General features: G+C 40.2%; 1 protein-coding gene across 1 annotated transcript in view; it reads left to right on the forward strand.

The window, feature by feature from the left end:
* The window catches only part of PSTPIP1 (proline-serine-threonine phosphatase interacting protein 1), a 264,296-nt gene that overhangs the window by 101,754 nt on the left and 141,307 nt on the right, over positions 1–21,235 (forward strand). The window contains exon 2 of the mRNA XM_053717260.1: positions 13,546–13,646. Within this exon, the coding sequence (XP_053573235.1) occupies positions 13,546–13,646 (101 nt within the window). The remainder of the gene's footprint in view (positions 1–13,545; positions 13,647–21,235) is intronic.

Raw genomic sequence — 21,235 nt, forward strand, 5'->3', positions numbered from 1 at the left:
ACACCGGAATTGGATTTGATGGCATCTCGTCAGAATGCCAAACTTCCTTGTTACGGGTCCAGATCAAGGGATCCACAAGCAGTACTGATAGATGCTCTAGCAGTACCTTGGTCGTTCAACCTGGCTTATGTGTTTCCTCCTTTTCCTCTCCTACCTCGTCTGATTGCCAGAATCAAACAGGAGAGGGCTTCAGTAATCTTTATAGCGCCTGTGTGGCCACGCAGGACTTTGTATGCAGACCTGGTGGAAATGTCATCTCTGCCACCGTGGAAACTGCCACTGAGACGGGACCTTCTAATTCAAGGTCCGTTCCAACATACAAATCTAATTTCTCTGCAACTGACTGCCTGGAGATTGAACGCTTGATTTTGTCTAAGCGGGGATTCTCTGAGTCGGTCATTGATACCTTGATTCAGGCTCGAAAGCCTGTCACTAAGAAAATTTACCATAAGATATGGCATAAATATCTTTATTGGTGCAAATCCAAGGGCTACTCATGGAGTAGGATTAGGATTCCTAGGATTTTGTCCTTTCTCCAAGAAGGATTGGAGAAGGGATTGTCGGCTAGTTCCTTAAAGGGACAAATTTCTGCTTTGTCAATTTTACTATACAAGCGTCTGGCGGATGTTCTAGACGTTCAGTCTTTTTGTCAGGCTTTAGTTAGAATCAAGCCTGTGTTTAAACCTGTTGCTCCGCCATGGAGTTTGAATTTAGTTCTAAATGTGCTTCAAGGGGTTCCGTTTGAACCCATGCATTCCATAGATATTAAGCTGTTATCTTGGAAAGTTTTGTTTTTAGTTGCTATCTCTTCGGCTCAAAGAGTTTCTGAGCTTTCTGTGTTACAATGTGATTCGCCTTATCTTATATTCCATTCTGATAAGGTGGTTTTGCGTACTAAACCTGGATTCCTTCCTAAGGTTGTTTCAAATAAGAATATTAATCAGGAAATTGTTGTTCCTTCTCTGTGTCCTAATCCTTCCTCTAAGAAAGAGCGTCTGTTACATAACTTGGACGTGGTTCGTGCCTTGAAGTTTTACTTACAAGCGACCAAGGATTTCCGTCAAACATCTTCCCTATTTGTTGTTTATTCTAGAAAGCGTAGGGGTCAAAAAGCTACGGCTACCTCTCTTTCTTTTTGGCTGAAAAGCATCATCCGTTTTGCATACGAGACTGCTGGAAAGCAGCCTCCTGAAAAAATTACAGCTCATTCTACTAGAGCGGTGGCTTCCACATGGGCTTTTAAAAACTATGCTTCTGTTGAACAGATTTGTAAGGCTGCAACTTGGTCCTCCCTTCATACCTTTTCCAAATTTTCCAAATTTTATACTTTTGCTTCTTCTGAGGCTATTTTTGGGAGAAAAGTTCTTCAAGCAGTGGTGCCTTCCGTTTAGGTATCTGTCTTGTCCCTCCCGTTCATCCGTGTCCTGTTGCTTTGGTATTGTATCCCACAAGTAAGGATGAATCCGTGGACTCGTATCTAGTAGAAGAAAAGGAAATTTATGCTTACCCGATAAATTGATTTCTTCTACGATGCGACAAGTCCACTGCCCTCCCTGTCATTTTAGACAGATTATATTTTTGTTTTCAAACTACAGTCACCTCTGCACCTTTTTAGTTTCTCCTTTTTCTTCCTATACCTTCGGTCGAATGACTGGGGGGTGGAGTCAAGGGAGGAGCTATATAGACAACTCTGCTGTGGTGCTCTTTGCCACTTCCTGTTAGCAGGAGGATAATATCCCACAAGTAAAGATGAATCCGTGGACTCGTTGTATCGTAGAAGAAATCAATTTATCAGGTAAGCATAAATTTCCATTTTGTGTTTGAACAATATTAAAGGGACAGTCTACACAAAAATTGTTATTGTTTAAAAAGATAATGTATTTACTACCCATTCCCCAGCTTTGCTCAACCAACATTGTTAGATTAATATACTTTATAACGTTTAAACCTCTAAATCTTTTTTTAAAGACTCTATAGACAGCCTCTTAATCACATGCTTTTTTATTTGCTTTTCACAACAGGAGACTGATAGTTCATGTGGGTCATATAGATAACAATCACCTAGATTACGAGTTCTGTGTTACAGTGCGGTATGGCTTTTAACGCTGAAAAAAATGGCTATTGCGCTGGAATGGCCAGGAACGCATATTACGAGTCGTGTCAGTATAGCTTTATCGCAAGCAATTTAACCTGTTACGCAATGTCCATTCCACGTTCAAAAAAATGATGTTTTTGTATGGGATTTTCATAGCGTTGGTAATTACAGGTTGTGCGGACTGGCTAAAATGCTTGCGTTACAGCTTATACCGACACAAGCCATACCACCATCTCAGAGCAGTAGTTACGGATTTTGAGAAACAAAAATGTTTCACAAAACTCAAAACTAAAGTGTTACTAAGTACACTAACACCCATAAACTACCTATTAACCCCTAAACTTCCACCCTCCCACATCACAAACACTATATTAAACCTATTAACCACTAATCTGACGCCCAACCACATTGCGACTATTAAATAAACCTATTAACCCCTAATCTGCTGCCCACCCACATCGCCGACACTATTTAAATATATTAACCCCTAAACCGCCACTCCCGACATCGCCGCCACTATAATAAAGTTATTAACCCCTAAACCTCAGTTCTCCCACATCGCCGCCACTGTAATTTAGATTTTTTAATTGGTAGTATTTTTTTATTTTATTAGAATAGTTATGTTAGGTTAATTTATAGTTTAATGTTAGGTTTATTTTTATTTCACAGGTAAGTTTTTATTTATTTAAATATAGTTATATTGTAATTTTAATTTAAAGTTAGGGGTGTGCTAGGTTTAGGGGTTAATGGTTTCATTTAGTGTTTTGCAATGTGGGGTGGCTGACGGTTTAGGGGTTAAAAGTTTTATTTAGAAGTGGCGATGTGGGGGGCCGGAGGTTTAGGGGTTAATATATTTATTTAGTGGCCGCTATATGGGAGGCCGGAGGTTTAGGGGTTAATAATTTTATTTAGTGGCGGTGATGTTGGGGAGTGGCGGATTAGGGGTTAATAGCTTTTATTAGTGTTGGCAATGTCGGGAACAGCGGATTAAGGGTTAATAACTTTATTTAGGTTCGGGGCGGTGGATTAGGGGTGTTTAGACTAGGGGTTTATGTAAGGATGTTAGGTTTAAACGTAACTTTTTTTTCCCCCATATACATCAATGGGGTTGCGTTACAGAGATTTTTCATTCCACACTTCAAGTGTTAGGTTTTTTTCATTGATGTCTGTGAGGGAAAGCGTGCCCGAGCGCGTCAAATCAGCCCTTGGCTTTTGTGCGGTATGGAGCTTAATGCCAACTGGGGAATGGGTAATAAAGGGGTTATCTATCTTTTTAAACAATACAAATTCTATTGTAGACTGTCCCTTTAACAGCATTTTGTGATTGTGATCTCTAAAAAAACACACTGACAATGGAATCGATATAATACTTTAGAAAAATGTATCACATAATTTATCTACAAAAATCCCTATAGACTTTAACCCCTTAAGGACCAAGGACGTACGCCACACGTCCTCAAAAAAAATACAGTTAATGACCGAGGACGTGTGGCGTACGTCCTTGGTCTGGAAAGCAGCTGGAAGCGATCCTGCTCGCTTCCAGCTGCTTTCCGGTTATTGCAGTGATGCCTCGATATGGAGGCATCCTGCAATAACCCCCCTTGGCCATCCGATGCAGAGAGAGCCACTCTGTGGCCCTCTCTGCACCGGACATCGGTGGCCGGTATCGTTGGTGGGTGGGAGCAAGTCTGGGAGGCGGGTGGGCGGCCATCGATGTGCCCAGTGGAGTGGAGGGGGGCGGGAGCGCGCACGTGCACGGGGGGGCGGCGGGCGGGCGCGTGCACGGGGCGGGAGCGGGAGGGAACCGCTACACTACAGAAAAATAAACTTTCAAAAGTACAACAAAATAAGTTTTTGAAAGCTGTAAATAAACAGCTAAGAGATGTGGAAGGGGTGGGGGGTTGATCTTGGTGGGGGGGGGGAAGCTACACTACAGAAAAGGGTTTTTTTTAAAAAAAAAGGCAAATTTTTTCACTAAACTGGGTACTGGCAGACAGCTGCCAGTACCCAAGATGGCGCCCATTAAGGCAGAGGGGGAGGGTTAGAGAGCTCTTTGGTGGGGGATCAGTAAGGCTGGGGGCTAAGGGGGGATCCTACACAGCAGCATATGTAAATATGCTAAAAAAACACACACAAAAAGCCCAAATATAGCTTTTATTTTAGTACTGGCAGAGACAATTGGGGGGTGGGGGAGGGAAGAGAGCTGTTTGGGAGGGATCAGGGGGTGTCATGTTTCAGGTGGGAGGCTGAGCTCTACACTAAAGCTAAAATTAACCCTGCAAGCTCCCTACAAGCTACATAATTAACCCCTTCACTGCTAGCCATAATACACGTGTGAAATGCAGCGGCATTTGGCGGCCTTCTAATTACCAAAAAGCAACGCCAAAGCCATATATGTCTGCTATTTCTGAACAAAGGGGATCCCAGAGAAGCATTTACAACCATGTGTGCCATAATTGCACAAGCTGTTTGTAAATGATTTCAGTGAGAAACCTAAAATTGTGAAAAATTTTACGTTTTTTTTAATTTGATCGCATTTGGCGGTGAAATGGTGGCATGAAATATACCAAAATGGGCCTAGATCAATACTTGGGGTTGTCTACTACACTACACTAAAGCTAAAATTAACCCTAGAAGCTCCCTACATGCTCCATAATTAACCCCTTCACTGCTGGGCATAATACACGTGTAGTGCGCAGTGGCATTTAGCAGCCTTCTAATTACTAAAAAGCAACGCCAAAGCCATATATGTCTGCTATTTCTGAACAAAGGGGATCCAAGAGAAGAATTTACAACCATTTAAGCCATAATTGCACAAGCTGTTTGTAAATAATTTCAGTGAGAAACCAAAAGTTTGTGAAAAAATTTGTAAAAAAACAGAATTTATGCTTACCTGATAAATTACTTTCTCCAACGGTGTGTCCGGTCCACGGCGTCATCCTTACTTGTGGGATATTCTCTTCCCCAACAGGAAATGGCAAAGAGTCCCAGCAAAGCTGGTCACATGATCCCTCCTAGGCTCCGCCCACCCCAGTCATTCGACCGACGGACAGGAGGAAATATATATAGGAGAAACCATATGATACCGTGGTGACTGTAGTTAGAGAAAATAATTCATCAGACCTGATTAAAAAACCAGGGCGGGCCGTGGACCGGACACACCGTTGGAGAAAGTAATTTATCAGGTAAGCATAAATTCTGTTTTCTCCAACATTGGTGTGTCCGGTCCAAGGCGTCATCCTTACTTGTGGGAACCAATACCAAAGCTTTAGGACACGGATGAAGGGAGGGAGCAAATCAGGTCACCTAAATGGAAGGCACCACGGCTTGCAAAACCTTTCTCCCAAAAATAGCCTCCGAAGAAGCAAAAGTATCAAATTTGTAAAATTTGGCAAAAGTGTGCAGTGAAGACCAAGTCGCTGCCTTACATATCTGGTCAACAGAAGCCTCGTTCTTGAAGGCCCATGTGGAAGCCACAGCCCTAGTGGAGTGAGCTGTGATTCTTTCAGGAGGCTGCCGTCCGGCAGTCTCATAAGCCAATCGGATAATGCTTTTAAGCCAAAAGGAAAGAGAGGTAGAAGTCGCTTTTTGACCTCTCCTTTTACCAGAATAAACAACAAACAAGGAAGATGTTTGTCTGAAATCTTTAGTAGCCTCTAAATAGAATTTTAGAGCACGGACTACGTCCAAATTGTGTAACAAACGTTCCTTCTTTGAAACTGGATTCGGACACAAAGAAGGTACAACTATCTCCTGGTTAATATTTTTGTTGGAAACAACTTTCGGAAGAAAACCAGGCTTAGTACGCAAAACCACCTTATCTGCATGGAACACCAGATAGGGCGGAGAACACTGCAGAGCAGATAACTCTGAAACTCTTCTAGCAGAAGAAATTGCAACCAAAAACAAAACTTTCCAAGATAATAACTTAATATCTACGGAATGTAAGGGTTCAAACGGAACCCCTTGAAGAACTGAAAGAACTAGATTTAGACTCCAGGGAGGAGTCAAAGGTCTGTAAACAGGCTTGATCCTAACCGGAGCCTGAACAAATGCTTGAACATCTGGCACAGCTGCCAGTCTTTTGTGAAGTAAAACAGATAAAGCAGAGATCTGTCCCTTCAGAGAACTTGCAGATAATCCTTTCTCCAAACCTTCTTGTAGAAAGGATAGAATCTTAGGAATTTTTATCTTGTTCCATGGGAATCCTTTAGATTCACACCAACAGATATATTTTTTCCATATTTTATGGTAAATTTTTCTAGTTACAGGCTTTCTAGCCTGAATCAGAGTATCTATTACAGAATCTGAAAACCCACTGATAAAATCAAGCGTTCAATCTCCAAGCCGTCAGTTGGAGGGAAACCAGATTCGGATGTTCGAATGGACCCTGAACAAGAAGGTCCTGTCTCAAAGGTAGCTTCCATGGTGGAGCCGATGACATATTCACCAGGTCTGCATACCAAGTCCTGCGTGGCCACGCAGGAGCTATCAAGATCACCGAGGCCCTCTCCAGATTGATCCTGGCTACCAGCCTGGGGATGAGAGGAAACGGTGGGAATACATAAGCTAGCTTGAAGGTCCAAGGTGCTACTAGTGCATCTACTAGGGTCGCCTTGGGATCCCTGGATCTGGACCCGTAGCAAGGAACCTTGAAGTTCTGACGAGACACCATCAGATCCATGTCTGGAATGCCCCATAATTGAGTTATTTGGGCAAAGATTTCCGGATGGAGTTCCCACTCCCCCGGATGGAATGTCTGACGACTCAGAAAATCCGCTTCCCAATTTTCCACTCCTGGGATGTGGATCGCAGACAAGTGGCAGGAGTGATCCTCCGCCCATTGAATTATCTTGGTCACTTCTTTCATTGCCAGGGAAGTCCTTGTTCCCCCCTGATGATTGATATATGCAACGGTCGTCATGTTGTCTGACTGAAAACTTATGAATTTGGCCTTTGCTAGTTGAGGCCAAGCTCTGAGAGCATTGAATATCGCTCTCAGTTCCAGAATGTTTATCGGGAGAAGAGACTCTTCCCGAGACCATAGACCCTGAGCTTTCAGGGATTCCCAGACCGCGCCCCAGCCCACTAGGCTGGCGTCGGTCGTGACAATGACCCACTCTGGTCTGCGGAAGCTCATTCCCTGTGACAGATTGTCCAGGGTCAGCCACCAACGGAGTGAATCTCTGGTCTTTTGATCTACTTGAATCGTCGGAGACAAGTCTGTATAATCCCCATTCCACTGTCTGAGCATGCACAGTTGTAATGGTCTTAGATGAATTCGTGTAAAAGGAACTATGTCCATTGTTGCAACCATCAATCCTATTACTTCCATGCACTGCGCTATGGAAGGACGAGGAACAGAATGAAGTACTTGACAAGAGCTTAGAAGTTTTGATTTTCTGACCTCTGTCAGAAAAATCGTCATTTCTAAGGAATCTATTATTGTTCCCAAGAAGGGAACTCTTGTTGACGGGGACAGAGAACTTTTTTCTTTGTTCACCTTCCATCCGTGAGATCTGAGAAAGGCTAGGACGATGTCCGTATGAGCCTTTGCTTTTGACAGGGACGACGCTTGAATCAGGATGTCGTCCAAGTAAGGTACTACTGCAATGCCCCTTGGTCTTAGAACCGCTAGAAGGGACCCTAGTACCTTTGTGAAAATCCTTGGAGCAGTGGCTAATCCAAATGGAAGTGCCACAAACTGGTAATGCTTGTCCAGAAAAGCGAACCTTAGGAACTGATGATGTTCCTTGTGGATAGGAATATGTAGGTACGCATCCTTTAAATCCACGGTAGTCATAAATTGATTTTCCTGGATAGTAGGTAGGATCGTTCGAATAGTTTCCATTTTGAACGATGGTACCCTGAGAAATTTGTTTAGGATCTTTAGATCCAAAATTGGTCTGAATGTTCCCTCTTTTTGGGAACTATGAACAGATTGGAATAAAATCCCATTCCTTGTTCTCTTATTGGAACTGGATGTATCACTCCCATCTTTAGCAGGTCTTCTACACAATGTAAGAATGCCTGTCTCTTTATTTGGTTTGAAGATAATTGAGACCTGTGGAACCTTCCCCTTGGGGGTAGTTCCTTGAATTCCAGGAGATAACCTTGAGAAACTATTTCTAGCGCCCAAGGATCCTGAACATCTCTTGCCCAAGCCTGAGCAAAGAGAGAAAGTCTGCCCCCCACTAGATCCGGTCCCGGATCGGGGGCTATCCCTTCATGCTGTTTTGGTAGCAGTGGTAGGCTTCTTGGCCTGCTTACCCTTGTTCCAGCCTTGCATTAGTTTCCAGGCTGGTTTGGGTTGTGAAGTATTACCCTCTTGCTTAGAGGATACAGAATTAGAGACTGGTCCGTTTCTGCGAAAGGGACGAAAATTAGGCTTATTATTAGCCTTAAAAGACCTATCCTGTGGGAGGGCGTGGCCCTTTCCCCCAGTGATGTCTGAAATAATCTCTTTCAAATCAGGTCCAAATAATGTTTTACCTTTGAAAGGAATGTTAAGCAATTTTGTCTTGGAAGACACATCCGCTGACCAAGACTTTAGCCAAAGCACTCTGCGCGCCATGACAGCAAACCCTGAATTTTTCGCCGCTAATCTAGCTAGCAAAGCGGCATCTAAAACAAAAGAGTTAGCCAATTTAAGTGCTTGAACTCTGTCCATAACCTCCTCATACGAAGATTCTTTACTGAGCGATTTTTCTAGTTCCTCGAACCAGAAACACGCTGCCGTAGTGACAGGAACAATGCATGAAATTGGTTGTAGAAGGTAACCTTGCTGTACAAAAATCTTTTTAAGCAAACCCTCTAATTTCTTATCCATAGGATCTTTGAAAGCACAACTATCTTCGATAGGAATAGTAGTTCGTTTGTTTAGAGTAGAAACCGCCCCCTCGACCTTGGGGACTGTCTGCCATAAGTCCTTTCTGGGGTCGACTATAGGAAATAATTTCTTAAATATAGGGGGGGGAACAAAAGGTATGCCGGGCCTTTCCCACTCTTTATTTACTATGTCCGCCACCCGCTTGGGTATAGGAAAAGCGTCGGGGGGCACCGGAACCTCTAGGAACTTGTCCATCTTACATAATTTCTCTGGAATGACCAAATTGTCACAATCATCCAGAGTAGATAACACCTCCTTAAGCAGTGCGCGGAGATGTTCTAATTTAAATTTAAATGTCACAACATCAGGTTCAGCTTGATGAGAAATTTTTCCTGAATCTGAAATTTCTCCATCAGACAAAACCTCCCTCATGGCCCCTTGAGATTGGTGTGAGGGTATGTCAGAACAGTTATCATCAGCGTCCTCTTGCTCTTCAGTGTTTAAAACAGAGCAATCACGCTTTCTCTGATAAGTAGGCATTTTGGATAAAAGATTTGCTATGGAGTTATCCATTACAGCCGTTAATTGTTGCATGGTAATAAGTATTGGCGCACTAGATGTACTAGGGGCCTCCTGTGTGGGCATAACTGGTGTAGACACAGTAGGGGATGATGTAGTATCATGTTTACTCCCCTCATTTGAGGAATCATCTTGGGCAATATCATTATCTGTTGCATTACTGTCCTTACTTTGTTTGGACACTATGGCACAATTATCACATAAATTTAAATGGGGAGACACATTGGCTTTCATACATATAGAACATAGCTTATCTGATGGTACAGACATGTTAAACAGGCTTAAACTTGTCAACAAAGCACAAAAAACGTTTTAAAATAAAACCGTTACTGTCACTTTAAATTTCAAACTGAAAACACTTTATTACTGAATATGTGAAAAAGTATGAAGGAATTGTTCAAAATTCACCAAAATTTCACCACAGTGTCTTAAAGCATTAAAAGTATTGCACACCAAATTTCAGAGCTTTAACCTTTAAATTAACGGAACCGGAGCCGTTTTTATATTTAACCCCTATACAGTCCCAGAATGAGGCTCTGTCTATAACTAGAAAGGCCCCCATCTGAAAAAGGTGTCCAACACAGTGCCTGCCGTTTTTCTAAACGTTCCCCAAGATTATAATACCAATAATTAGTTAGAATCTGCATAATATGCCTAGTAAAGCAATTGTTTTAGCCCAGAAAAATGTCTACCAGTTTTTAAGCCCTTTTTGAAGCCCTTTATTCTTTTATGTTTAACTAAGAAAATGGCTTACCGGTCCCCATGAGGGGAAATGACAGCCTTCCAGCATTACATGGTCTTGTTAGAAATATGACTAGTCATACCTTAAGCAGAAAAGACTGCTAACTGTTTCCCCCAACTGAAGTTACTTCATCTCAACAGTCCTGTGTGGAAACAGCAATCGATTTTAGTTACTGTCTGCTAAAATCATCTACCTCTTACAAACAGAAATCTTCATCCTTTTCTGTTTCAGAGTAAATAGTACATACCAGCACTATTTTAAAATAACAAACACTTGATAGAAGAATAAAACTACATTTAAACACCAAAAAACTCTTAACCATCTCTGTGGAGATGTTGCCTGTGCAACGGCAAAGAGAATGACTGGGGTGGGCGGAGCCTAGGAGGGATCATGTGACCAGCTTTGCTGGGACTCTTTGCCATTTCCTGTTGGGGAAGAGAATATCCCACAAGTAAGGATGATGCCGTGGACCGGACACACCAATGTTGGAGAAAGTGAACGATTTTTTGTATTTAATCGCATTTGGCGGTGAAATGGTGGCATGAAATATACCAAAATGGGCCTAGATCAATACTTTGGGATGTCTACTAAAAAAAAATATATACATGTCAATGGATATTCAGAGATTCCTGAAAGATATTAGTGTTCTAATGTAACTAGCGCTAATTTTGAAAAATAATGGTTTGGAAATAGCAAAGTGCTACTTGTATTTATGGCCCTATAACTTACAAAAAAAGCAAAGAAGATGTAAACATTGGGTATTTCTAAACTCAGGACAAAATTTAGAAACTATTTAGCATGGGTGTTTTTTGGTGGTTGTAGATGTGTAACAGATTTTGGGGGTCAAAGTTAGAAAAAGTGTGTTTTTTTCAATTTTTTCCTCATATTTTATAAAAATTTTTATAGTAAATTATAAGATATGATGAAAATAATGGTATCTTTAGAAAGTCCATTTAATGGCGAGAAAAACGGTATATAATATGTGTGGGTACAGTAAATGAGTAAGATGAAAATTACAGCTAAACACAAACACCGCAAAAATGTAAAAATAGCCTTGGTCCCAAACGGACAGAAAATGGAAAAGTGCTGTGGTCATTAAAGGGTTAATGGTGTTTGTCTGTTGAAAATCATTAGTTACGTTTCTCCAAAATATTGTAATCGACCCCAATATAGACCAAAGTTCAGAAGTTATGTTTTAGTATCCATAAGCAATGAGCACCACCATGTTGAAATCTAGGTTTTTCCCATATATTTTCTATTTTGCTATTTTCATTCATACACTGATAGAAATATCATATATTTTTGTTAGTTATTATGTAAATATGATTCTTTTTTCATGGTGACAGAAAATGTATTACTAATGTATGTATCACTAATTTACAATTTGATAACCAAATTCAATAACATTTAATACAACACAAGAAATGAAAAGAAGGCCCTTTGGTGGAAACTCTTAATAAAAAAGAATTGATGAAACCTTTAAGAGACCAAAGCATGATTATAGCTGTATATACATGATGTAATATATGTAAAAAAAACAAATAGACCCTTTCCTGAGATTAGAGATGTGAAAAGAGAGAAATAAAACAATATGTAAACAAAATGTTAAAAATAGAAAGAAAAATAAATCTGACTCAGAAATAACATATCAAATATAATTTAATCTACATCAAATAAGTAGTGTATTAGGGAGAGTCTAAGGGGCAGATTATCTAAACTTTGCCAGATCAGACGTGTTTTTTCATGCCGAACCACATAGGGGCTGCCCTGGTAGAATTATCTTAAACAAGGGGCAGTTCCTGTGAGTGGTGAGAGGTCTCCTATTGAAAATAATGGATCTCGCTCGAAAGGTAAACATTGTGTAGGGCGAAGATCATTGAGCAGGGGGTGCACTTTAAAAATGTAAAGGGACAGTCTAGTCAAAATTAAACTTACATGATTCAGATAGGGTATGCAATTTTAAACAACTATCCAATTTACTTTTATCATTAAATTTGCTTTGTACCTAGCTAGGCTCAAATTGATTTTTAAACCGTTGAAAACCGCCTCTAAGTTTAGAGCATTTTGAAAGTTTTTCACAATACATTTTCCTCCCTGCAGCCTGTATAACTCATAAGTTTCAAGGAAAACATGGCCAAGCTGTAGCTTGAAAGAAAGTTGGCACCTGCTTTGGTGTCCTGATACCTTTAGCATTTATGTCAGGTTACCCAAAATACACAGACATATACTGCAAATAAACAATAAACACACACACACACATTTTTAATAAAAACTAGGGTCTAGATTACAAGTGGAGCGCTATTTATCACTTCCGCTATAGCACTAATTGCGCTAGAAGAAATATTTTTGCGCGCAACGGGCTGCGCTGGTATTACGAGTTGAAAGTAAAAAGTTATCGCGTTTGCACTAACCCAATGCGTGCAAAAAGGCGAACTTCAATATCGCATGTTCAATAACCGATTCCTCCATAGAAGTCAATGGAGGATAAAAAGTGGAAAAAAAAAAAAAAAACTCTGCACTAACCCAACATGAAAATATTAATATTTCACATTGAAATGTTCTGCACATTGCAGACTATGTTCTATTTATTCATAAATACATATTTCTTTATATATCTGATGGCATTTTGGTATACATGATTATATATAGGTATAGATATAGACAGATATAAATAGGAATATCTATTTACAAATACATAGAAGATATTCTGCTATGTGCAGATTATTGAAATGTGAAATATTTACAGTAAATACATAGTTAAAACCTTTATTAAGTATGAATATTGCATAAATATGTGTTTTCTTATTTTCATCTACTTAACTGCAAAGGGCTCTAATGCACTTCTATATATGTCTATATATGTGTACATATCGTGATTGCTTTCAACTTTTAATACCAGCGGTAAGCCGGATCAGCACAAAACCCTGTGATAAACCCATTATCGCCGGGCTCAAACTTTTGTGCTCCACTTGTTTTCTGGCCCTAGATGGGAAAAATGACATTAATGCCAGAGTGTAAGCTTCCAATCAAATGTTAAAAAGCATAGCATGGAAAGTGTAAAATTACCCCCCCCCCCCAAACAAAGAAAATTTAATTAGATTTTAATTAAATTAGATATGGGAGTTTAATCATGTAATTGTTTTTTAATATTTATACTTTGTTCTCTTACTATCCTTTGGTGAAACTGAGTACTTGTGACAAGTGTTAGAATTCTGATGCAAACAGAATAATAATGAATATATTAAGCTTTACCTTGGTCTCTTAATTAATACTTAATGCTACTTTTCTTTTTTTTTTAAGTGCACAGACCTGACCCTGAATTTGGGATATGAAACAATCCTTCAGCGATTACTCGAGGGAAGAAAAATGTGCAAGGATGTAGAGGAGCTCTTAAAACAACGGTATGATTTAAATTAAATGTGTTGTACATTGTGTAATCCATTAAAGATACAGAGGCCTGTTATCAAGCCTATTTATCAAGCCGTCAACCGCAAATACGCTAGAATTCTGCAGCGTAATTGTGGCAAGCCTGATTCGCCTTATTTTTCAAAGCCTACAGACCAGAAAAAGTTGAAATTTGTGACGTAACATACGATCCGCCGGTCTCACTCCGACACAGATCGATGCTTACATCATTACAGATGTTCCGAATACAAATTCGGCACTATCTGACTACTTTTGCTATTTATCAAATAGTTAACAGGTACGCTCGCCACTATTTTGGCCCAGCGTTCCTGCTTTTCAATCCGCCGCCCTGGAGGCCGCGGATGCCATAGGAATCAATTGGAGTCTGAAAGCAGCCAAAGCTCATGTTCGCTGCTGCCAGATATCCCATTGATTTCTATGGTAGAATAAAAGTTACTTTTACACCTAACACCCTAACATAAGCCCTGAGTCTAAACACCCCTAATCTGCCGCCCCCTACATAATTTTATTAACCCCTATTCTGCCGCTCCCAGACATCGCCGCAACCTACATAATGTTATTAACCCCTATCCCGCCGCTCCCAGACCCCGCCGCCACCTAAATAAATATATTAACCCCTATCCCTATCTTATAATAAATTTAAACTTACCTTTAGATTTAAATTAAACTATATTAAACTATAAATTAACCTACCCTAACTATTATACTAAAATTACAATAAACTATATTAAACTATTAATTAATCTACCCTAACTGTTATACTAAAATTAAATTAAACTACAAATTAAATTAACTATATTATATAGTTAAAAACCTAACCCTACTCAAATAATTTAAATCTACTATTAAAAATTAGGATTGAGCTTGCATTCTATTTGCTGATTGGATCAGCCAATAGGATGAAAGCTCAATCCTATTGGCTGATTGCAACAGCCAATAGGATTTTTTCAACCTTAATTCTGATTGGCTGATAGAAATCTATCAGCCAATCGGAATCCAAGGGACACCATCTTGGATGACGTCATTTAAAGGAAAACTTTATTCGGAAGAAGACGTCGATTGAAGAGGATGCTCCGCGCCGGATGTCTTAAAGATGGAGCCGCTCCGCGCCGGATGGATGAAGATAGAAGATGCCGTCTGGATGAAGACTTCTGCTGGCTTGGATGAAGACTTCGGCCCGCTTGGGTGAAGACTTCTGCCGGCTTCGATGAGGACTTCTGCCACTTCGTTGAGGATGGATGTCCGGTCTTCAAAACTGTAAGTGGATCTTCGGGGGTTAGTGTTATTTTTTTTTAAGGGTTTATTGGGTGGGTTTTAATTTTGGATTAGGGGTTTGGGTTGAAAAAGAGCTAAATGCCCTTTTAAGGGCAATGCCCATCCAAATGCCCTTTTCAGGGCAATGGGGAGCTTAGGTTTTTTTAGATTAGGTTTTTATTTGGGGGGATGGTTGTGTGGGTGGTGGGTTTTACTGTTGGGGGGGGTATTTGTATTTTTATTTACAGGTAAAAGAACTGATTTCTTTGGGGCAATGCCCCGCAAAAGGCCCTTTTAAGGGCCATTGGCAGTTTAGTTTAGGCTAAGGTTTTTTTTTATTTTGGGGGGGCTTTTTTATTTTCATAGGGCTCTTAGATTAGGTGTAATTAGTTTAAATATTTGATAGTTTATTTTTTATTTTGTGTAACTTAGTGTTTTTTATTTTTTGTAACTTAGGGGCCCATTTATCAAAGGGCTTGCGGACCTGATCCGACACTGCGGATCAGGTCCGCAAGACCTCGCTAAATGCGGAGAGCAATACGCTCTCCACATTTAACATTGCACCAGCAGCTCACAAGAGCTGCTGGTGCAACGCCGCCCCCTGCTGACTCGCGGCCAATCGGCCGCCAGCAGGGAGCTGTCAATCAACCCGATCGTATTCGATCGGGTTGATTTCCGGCGGTTCCTGTCCGCCTGCTCAGAGCAGGCGGACAGGGTTATGAAGCAGCGGTCTTTAGACCGCTGCTTCATAACTTGTGTTTCTGGCGAGTCTGAAGACTCTCCAGAAACACGGCCCTTCAAGCTCCATATGGAGCTTGATAAATGGGCCTGCTAGTGTTTTTTGTTTTTTGTAACTTAGTTGTTAGTTTTTTGTAATTTAGTAATATTTAATAGTAGAGTTAAATAACTTGAGTAGGGTTAGGTGTTTAAATATGTAATGTTAGGATAATAGTTAGGGTAGATAAATTAGTAGTTTAATATAGTTTAATGTAATTTTATTATAATAGTTAGGGTAGATTAATTAATGGTTTAATATTGTTTAATGTAATGTTATGATGATAGTTAGGGTAGGTTAATTAATAGTTTAATTTAATTTAAATCTAAAGGTAAGTTTAAATTTATTATAAGATAGGGATTAGTTAATATTTATATTTATAAAGTTAGCGGGTTGTTAGGTTTAGGGGTTAAAAGGTTTAGTAAGTGGTAGTGATGTGGGAGGCCAGAGGTTTAGGGGTTAATATATTTATGTAGTTGCGGTGGGCTCTGGGAGAGGTGGTTTAGGGGTTAATACATTTATTTAGTTGCGTTGGGCTCCGGGAGCAGCGGGATAGGGGTTAATAACTTTATTAGAGTTGCGGTGGGCTCCGGGAGCAGAGAGATAGGGGTTAATAACTTTATTAGAGTTGCGGTGGGCTCTGGGAGCAGAGAGATAGGGGTTAATAACTTTAGTAGAGTTGCGGTGGGCTCCAGGAGCAGTGGGATAGGGGTTAATAACTTTATTTAGGTGGCGGTGGGCTCAGGGAGCGGCAGGATAGGGATTAAACATTTTAGTATAGTGGCGGTGTTTAGTGACAGGATATAAATAAAGTTGGGAAAAAGCCGAATAGCAGCAAGATCAATGACTGTTAGTTAACAACAGTCCACTGCTCATCGCCCCGTACTTGGTGCTCAGCTTTTTGACAGCTTTCTTTATAAATATGGAGAGCGTATTCAGGTCTGCGGCCGCGATGTTAGGCAATGTCAGGCGAGCGTATTGGTGCAGTCGAATGCAGCATAGTTGACGGCTTGATAAGTAGGCCTCACAGTCTACACCAGAATTTTTATTGTGTAAAAAGATAGATAATCCCTTTATTACCCATTCGCCAGTTTTGCATAACTAACACAGATATATTAATACACTTTTTACCTCTGTTATTACCTTGTATCTAAGCCTCTGCAGACTGCTCCCTTATTTCAGTTCTTTTGACAGACTTGCATTTTAGCCAACCAGTGCTGACTCCTAGGTAATTCCACGGGCGTAAGCACAATGTTATGTATATGGCACACATGAACTAGCACCCTCTAGTTGAAAACAAATATTAAAAATGCATTCAGATAAGAGGTGGCCTTTAATGGACAAGAAGTTAGCATATGAACCTACCTAGGTTTAGCTTTAATCTAAGAATACCAAGAAAACAAAGCAAAATTCATGTTAAAAGTAAATTGGAAAGTTGTTTAAAATGACATGCCCTAACTGAATCATGAAAGTTTATTTTTGACTAGACTGTCCTTTTAACACAGATTCCTACTGCAATTAATAATTTATTAACTTTTTTGATGCTGAGTTAGCATTGTGATTGTGAAGTTCTGTTATTTGTACAAAATTCGATTTATGTGCGTAATAGCAATCATTTTTTTATTTGAAATTATGCAATATTCACCATGGTAAGACACTTACATACTACATAGCATTAGGTAAAAACTTTACACAATTCTTTGGGGCCGAATTATCAAGCTCTGTAAAGACTGCTGCTACATAACTTGTGCGTCTGCTCTGAGGTGGCGGACAGAAATCAACCAGATCAGATACGATCGGGTTGATTGACACCGGGATACGATCGGGTTGATTAGCGGCCGATTGGGTGCTAATCTGCAGGGGGCGGCATTGCTGAAGCAGTTCTAGTGTACTGCTGGTGTAATGATAAATGCCGACAGCATATGTTGTCGGCATTTATCGATGTGCAGCGGACATGATACACTACATCGTATCATGTCAGCTCACACTATAATAAATATACCCCCTAGTGACTTTCTCAATTAAGCCCTCTACTTGGGAAGATAATGTACCTATAAAATGCTACCTGAAGGTGCAATAGAATGTTCTAATGTTTTAGAGCATTTTATTATTGCACCATTGCCTTGCATTTATGTGTTTAGCCTCTGCAAAACTGGTTAACCTTTTCACTGCTAAGCCTTTTTTCCTCCCAGCACTGAGCAAATTTTTAGCTTTTTTTTTACTACATTTAAACCAACACAAATTATATATTTTTTTCAGTAGGCCCAGCAGATTCACAATATACCATTATTATATTTATAGTTCATGTTATGCTGTGGCAAAAAAATAAATTATATGTTTTGCATAGATTTAGTAAATAATACTGAAAAAGGCACTGTGACCACTGCTGTTACTATGATCACCTTACTAAATTGTCAGCAATGGTAGCCACATGTGAAGTTATACAGATCAAATTATTACTACCTAGTGCAGACTGTTTAATTAGTATCACGTACCTGTGGAGTTCAACACTGCTTGCCCAGTCTGCAGCTCCCTGGATGCACCCTGCCCTCACTCTTTGGAATAAAATAGCCTCCTCATACCTGTTTTGCCCGTGTCCAGGATTGATCTTGGGCTCCTGTTTTGTGGCTTTCCCCTCTGAGCCATGTGAGGGCTCTGATTCAGGACTTTCCTTTGTGAAGCTGTTGTCAGTGCTGGCTTGTTCTCTGGCTCCACCTGTCTGGCAGCTGGAGGCAGTTTCCTAATCAGCCTGAGACTATTTAAGGTTGCTTCACAGTCTCCTACCTGCCCTGACATTGGGGTTCATCCCTTTGTTTGTACCTCTGTTCAGCTATTTGCTCTTTGTTGTTATTGGTCTTCCTGGCTCCTGAACCTGGCATTACCTTTGACTATCCTTCTAGTTACCCCTGTGTACTATGAAATATACTTTGTTTCCTGATTTCTAACTTGAACCTGGACTTCGCATTTGGATTCTGTTTAATTTCTTTTGACTGTGTGGTTCCTGACCTCGGCCTGTCTGACCTCTCTACTGGCTGTGGTGTTGGCATTCCTTCTGTCCTTCGCCCCGATGTGGGTACTCCTTAGCCTTGTTGTGGGCACAGCATTCAAGTCCTGTGTACGGCTCCGCAGAATCCAGTTCCTGTTCCTGTGCATTAAACTTGATTTCCGTAGTGCTAGATTTCACTATCAAACACAAAGAACCCCAAAAACCTCATTTATGCACAGCTGGTTATTTTTCAAAGACAATGTTGCCAATACTTGAAACAAACATATGCCTCTGCCAGACTCATCTTCCTTACACGTCGCTCTTCATCTGCTGCACCTGTCTGCCAATCCCTTCACTGGCTTCCTCTTGCCTCTAGGATTAAACACAAAATTCTCATTCTGACATACAAAGCCCTCAACTGCACTGCTCCCCCTATATCTCAGACCTTGTCTCCAGATACTCTCCCTCCCATCCCCTTCACTCTGCTTACGACCTCCTACTCTCCTCCTCTCTTGTCACCTCATCACATTCCCGTCTACAGGACTTCTCCAGACTGGCTCCCATCTTGTGGAACTCTCTGCCTCGCTCCACAAGACTCTCTTCTAGTTTTTAAAGCTTTAAGTGCTCCCTAAAGACTCTACTGTTCAGGGATGCATACAACCTATGCTAACCTTTCTTTATACCAGTTCCTCTCCTCCATTGCTATCCCCTGAACCCCCTTAGCATGTAAGCCTAAGAGTCCAGCTGTTTGAAGATCACCTTCTTAAGAGCTGACTACAACAGTGCAACTCTTGGCAGGGCCCTCTACCCATCTGATCCCTATAATTGTTTTGTTGTACTCCGCCTTTGTTTATAGCGCTGCGGAATCTGTTGGCGCTCTACAAATAACCGATAATAATAATAATAATAATAATATAAATCAAACTTAGTTTCTAGCTGTAATCACCACATTGAATTATTTTGGGATTTTATGTTCCAGTGCCACAGTGACATCTTCACATGAAATTGGCAAATATTATCAAACTAAACATTGGGTCATTTTCTGCTAAGCCAAAATATAAAAGAACAAAAGTAACAACTGTAGCACCATCTCTCCATGTTCTAAATATATAGCTTGGTATGGAATTAGGGAAATAAAGGCTTTATTATGGGCTATTGCCAAAAAATAATCACATCTCCATCTATTTGTAGTGACCCTTGCATGTTACCCAACTATTTCTCTATGCAGGTTTACGTAGTATACTAGGAGAAATTAAATTCACTAGAGTTAGATTTTGCTTTGAAACAAAATTTCAACCATTCTTGACTACCGCTTTCACATCATCATCTACCAATAAGATGGGGAGATTCTTACGGATAATGCCACAGACTGAATTATATTGATTGCTATATGTTGTTATAAATGTTGGTTTAGATCTTCTTCTCCTCTCCCCCTGTCTGTCAGTTAAGAGTTTAACCTCAGCAAAGGCTTTATCAGTCATTTTTTTCTAATATCCCCTTGTCCAGCCCATGAAAAGGCTGGCATAGGCAGGAACAAACTTGGCCCCCATAGCTGAATCTCATCTCTGCAGATAGTGCACCCCTCCAAACTCAAAACTATGTGTCAACTCATAATTATGTGTTAATAGAAATGTCAACACTTTTAAAATATACTGCTTAAAGTCTTCTCCACAATTGGTATTATTTAAAAAAGATAGATAATCCCTTTATTACCCATTCCCCAGTTTGGCATAACCAACACAGGTATATTAATACATATTTACCTTTTATCTAAGCCTCTGCATACTGCCCCCTTATTTCAGTTGTTTTTACAGACATGCATTTTAGCCAATCAGTGCGGACTCAAAAATAACTCCATGGGAGTAACCACAATGGTATCTATATGGCATATATGAACTAGCATTGTCTAGCTGTGAAAAACTGTCAAAATGCACTGAGATAAGAGGCAGCCTTCAAGGGCTTAGAAGTTAGCAAATGAGCCTACCTAGGTTTAGCTCTCATAAAAGAATACAAAGAGAACAAAACAAATTTGATGATAAAAGTAATTTGGAAAGTTTATAATTGCATTCCCTATTGGGATCATGAAAGTTTAATTTTGAATAGACTGTCCCTTTAAGCACCTGGGAGCAATCAATAAAGTGGTTCATCATATAATGAATGGCTTCAATACCTAATGGCAGAGTATAACCCTACCACATCAACTATAAGCCCCCCCGTATTCTCATGTCAAGGCAGATCTCTGACCACATTCAAAAGTGTTTAGTATTATTTAGATAAGAGGGGAGCCTATAAGCCAAAGTCTGTAATAAAGACTCTACCCAATTGGAAATGTTCTCAAATAGAGAGCCTATTGCTAACACAACAGGTCTAGTCTTGCCATTTGTGAATGAATTGTGCACCTTTGGCAGGTGATGGAATATCAGAACTCCTAGTCTAGGATTCTGATATCCAGACCATAGTCCAAAAAATTCCTTAAGAGTAATTTAAATTCTTTATTAAACTTTCGAGGCAACACAAGATAAACATCCTGATCCCTGAGCTGTGTAACG

The sequence above is a fragment of the Bombina bombina genome, chromosome 6, assembly GCF_027579735.1.
Source record: "Bombina bombina isolate aBomBom1 chromosome 6, aBomBom1.pri, whole genome shotgun sequence".
NCBI lineage: Eukaryota > Metazoa > Chordata > Amphibia > Anura > Bombinatoridae > Bombina > Bombina bombina.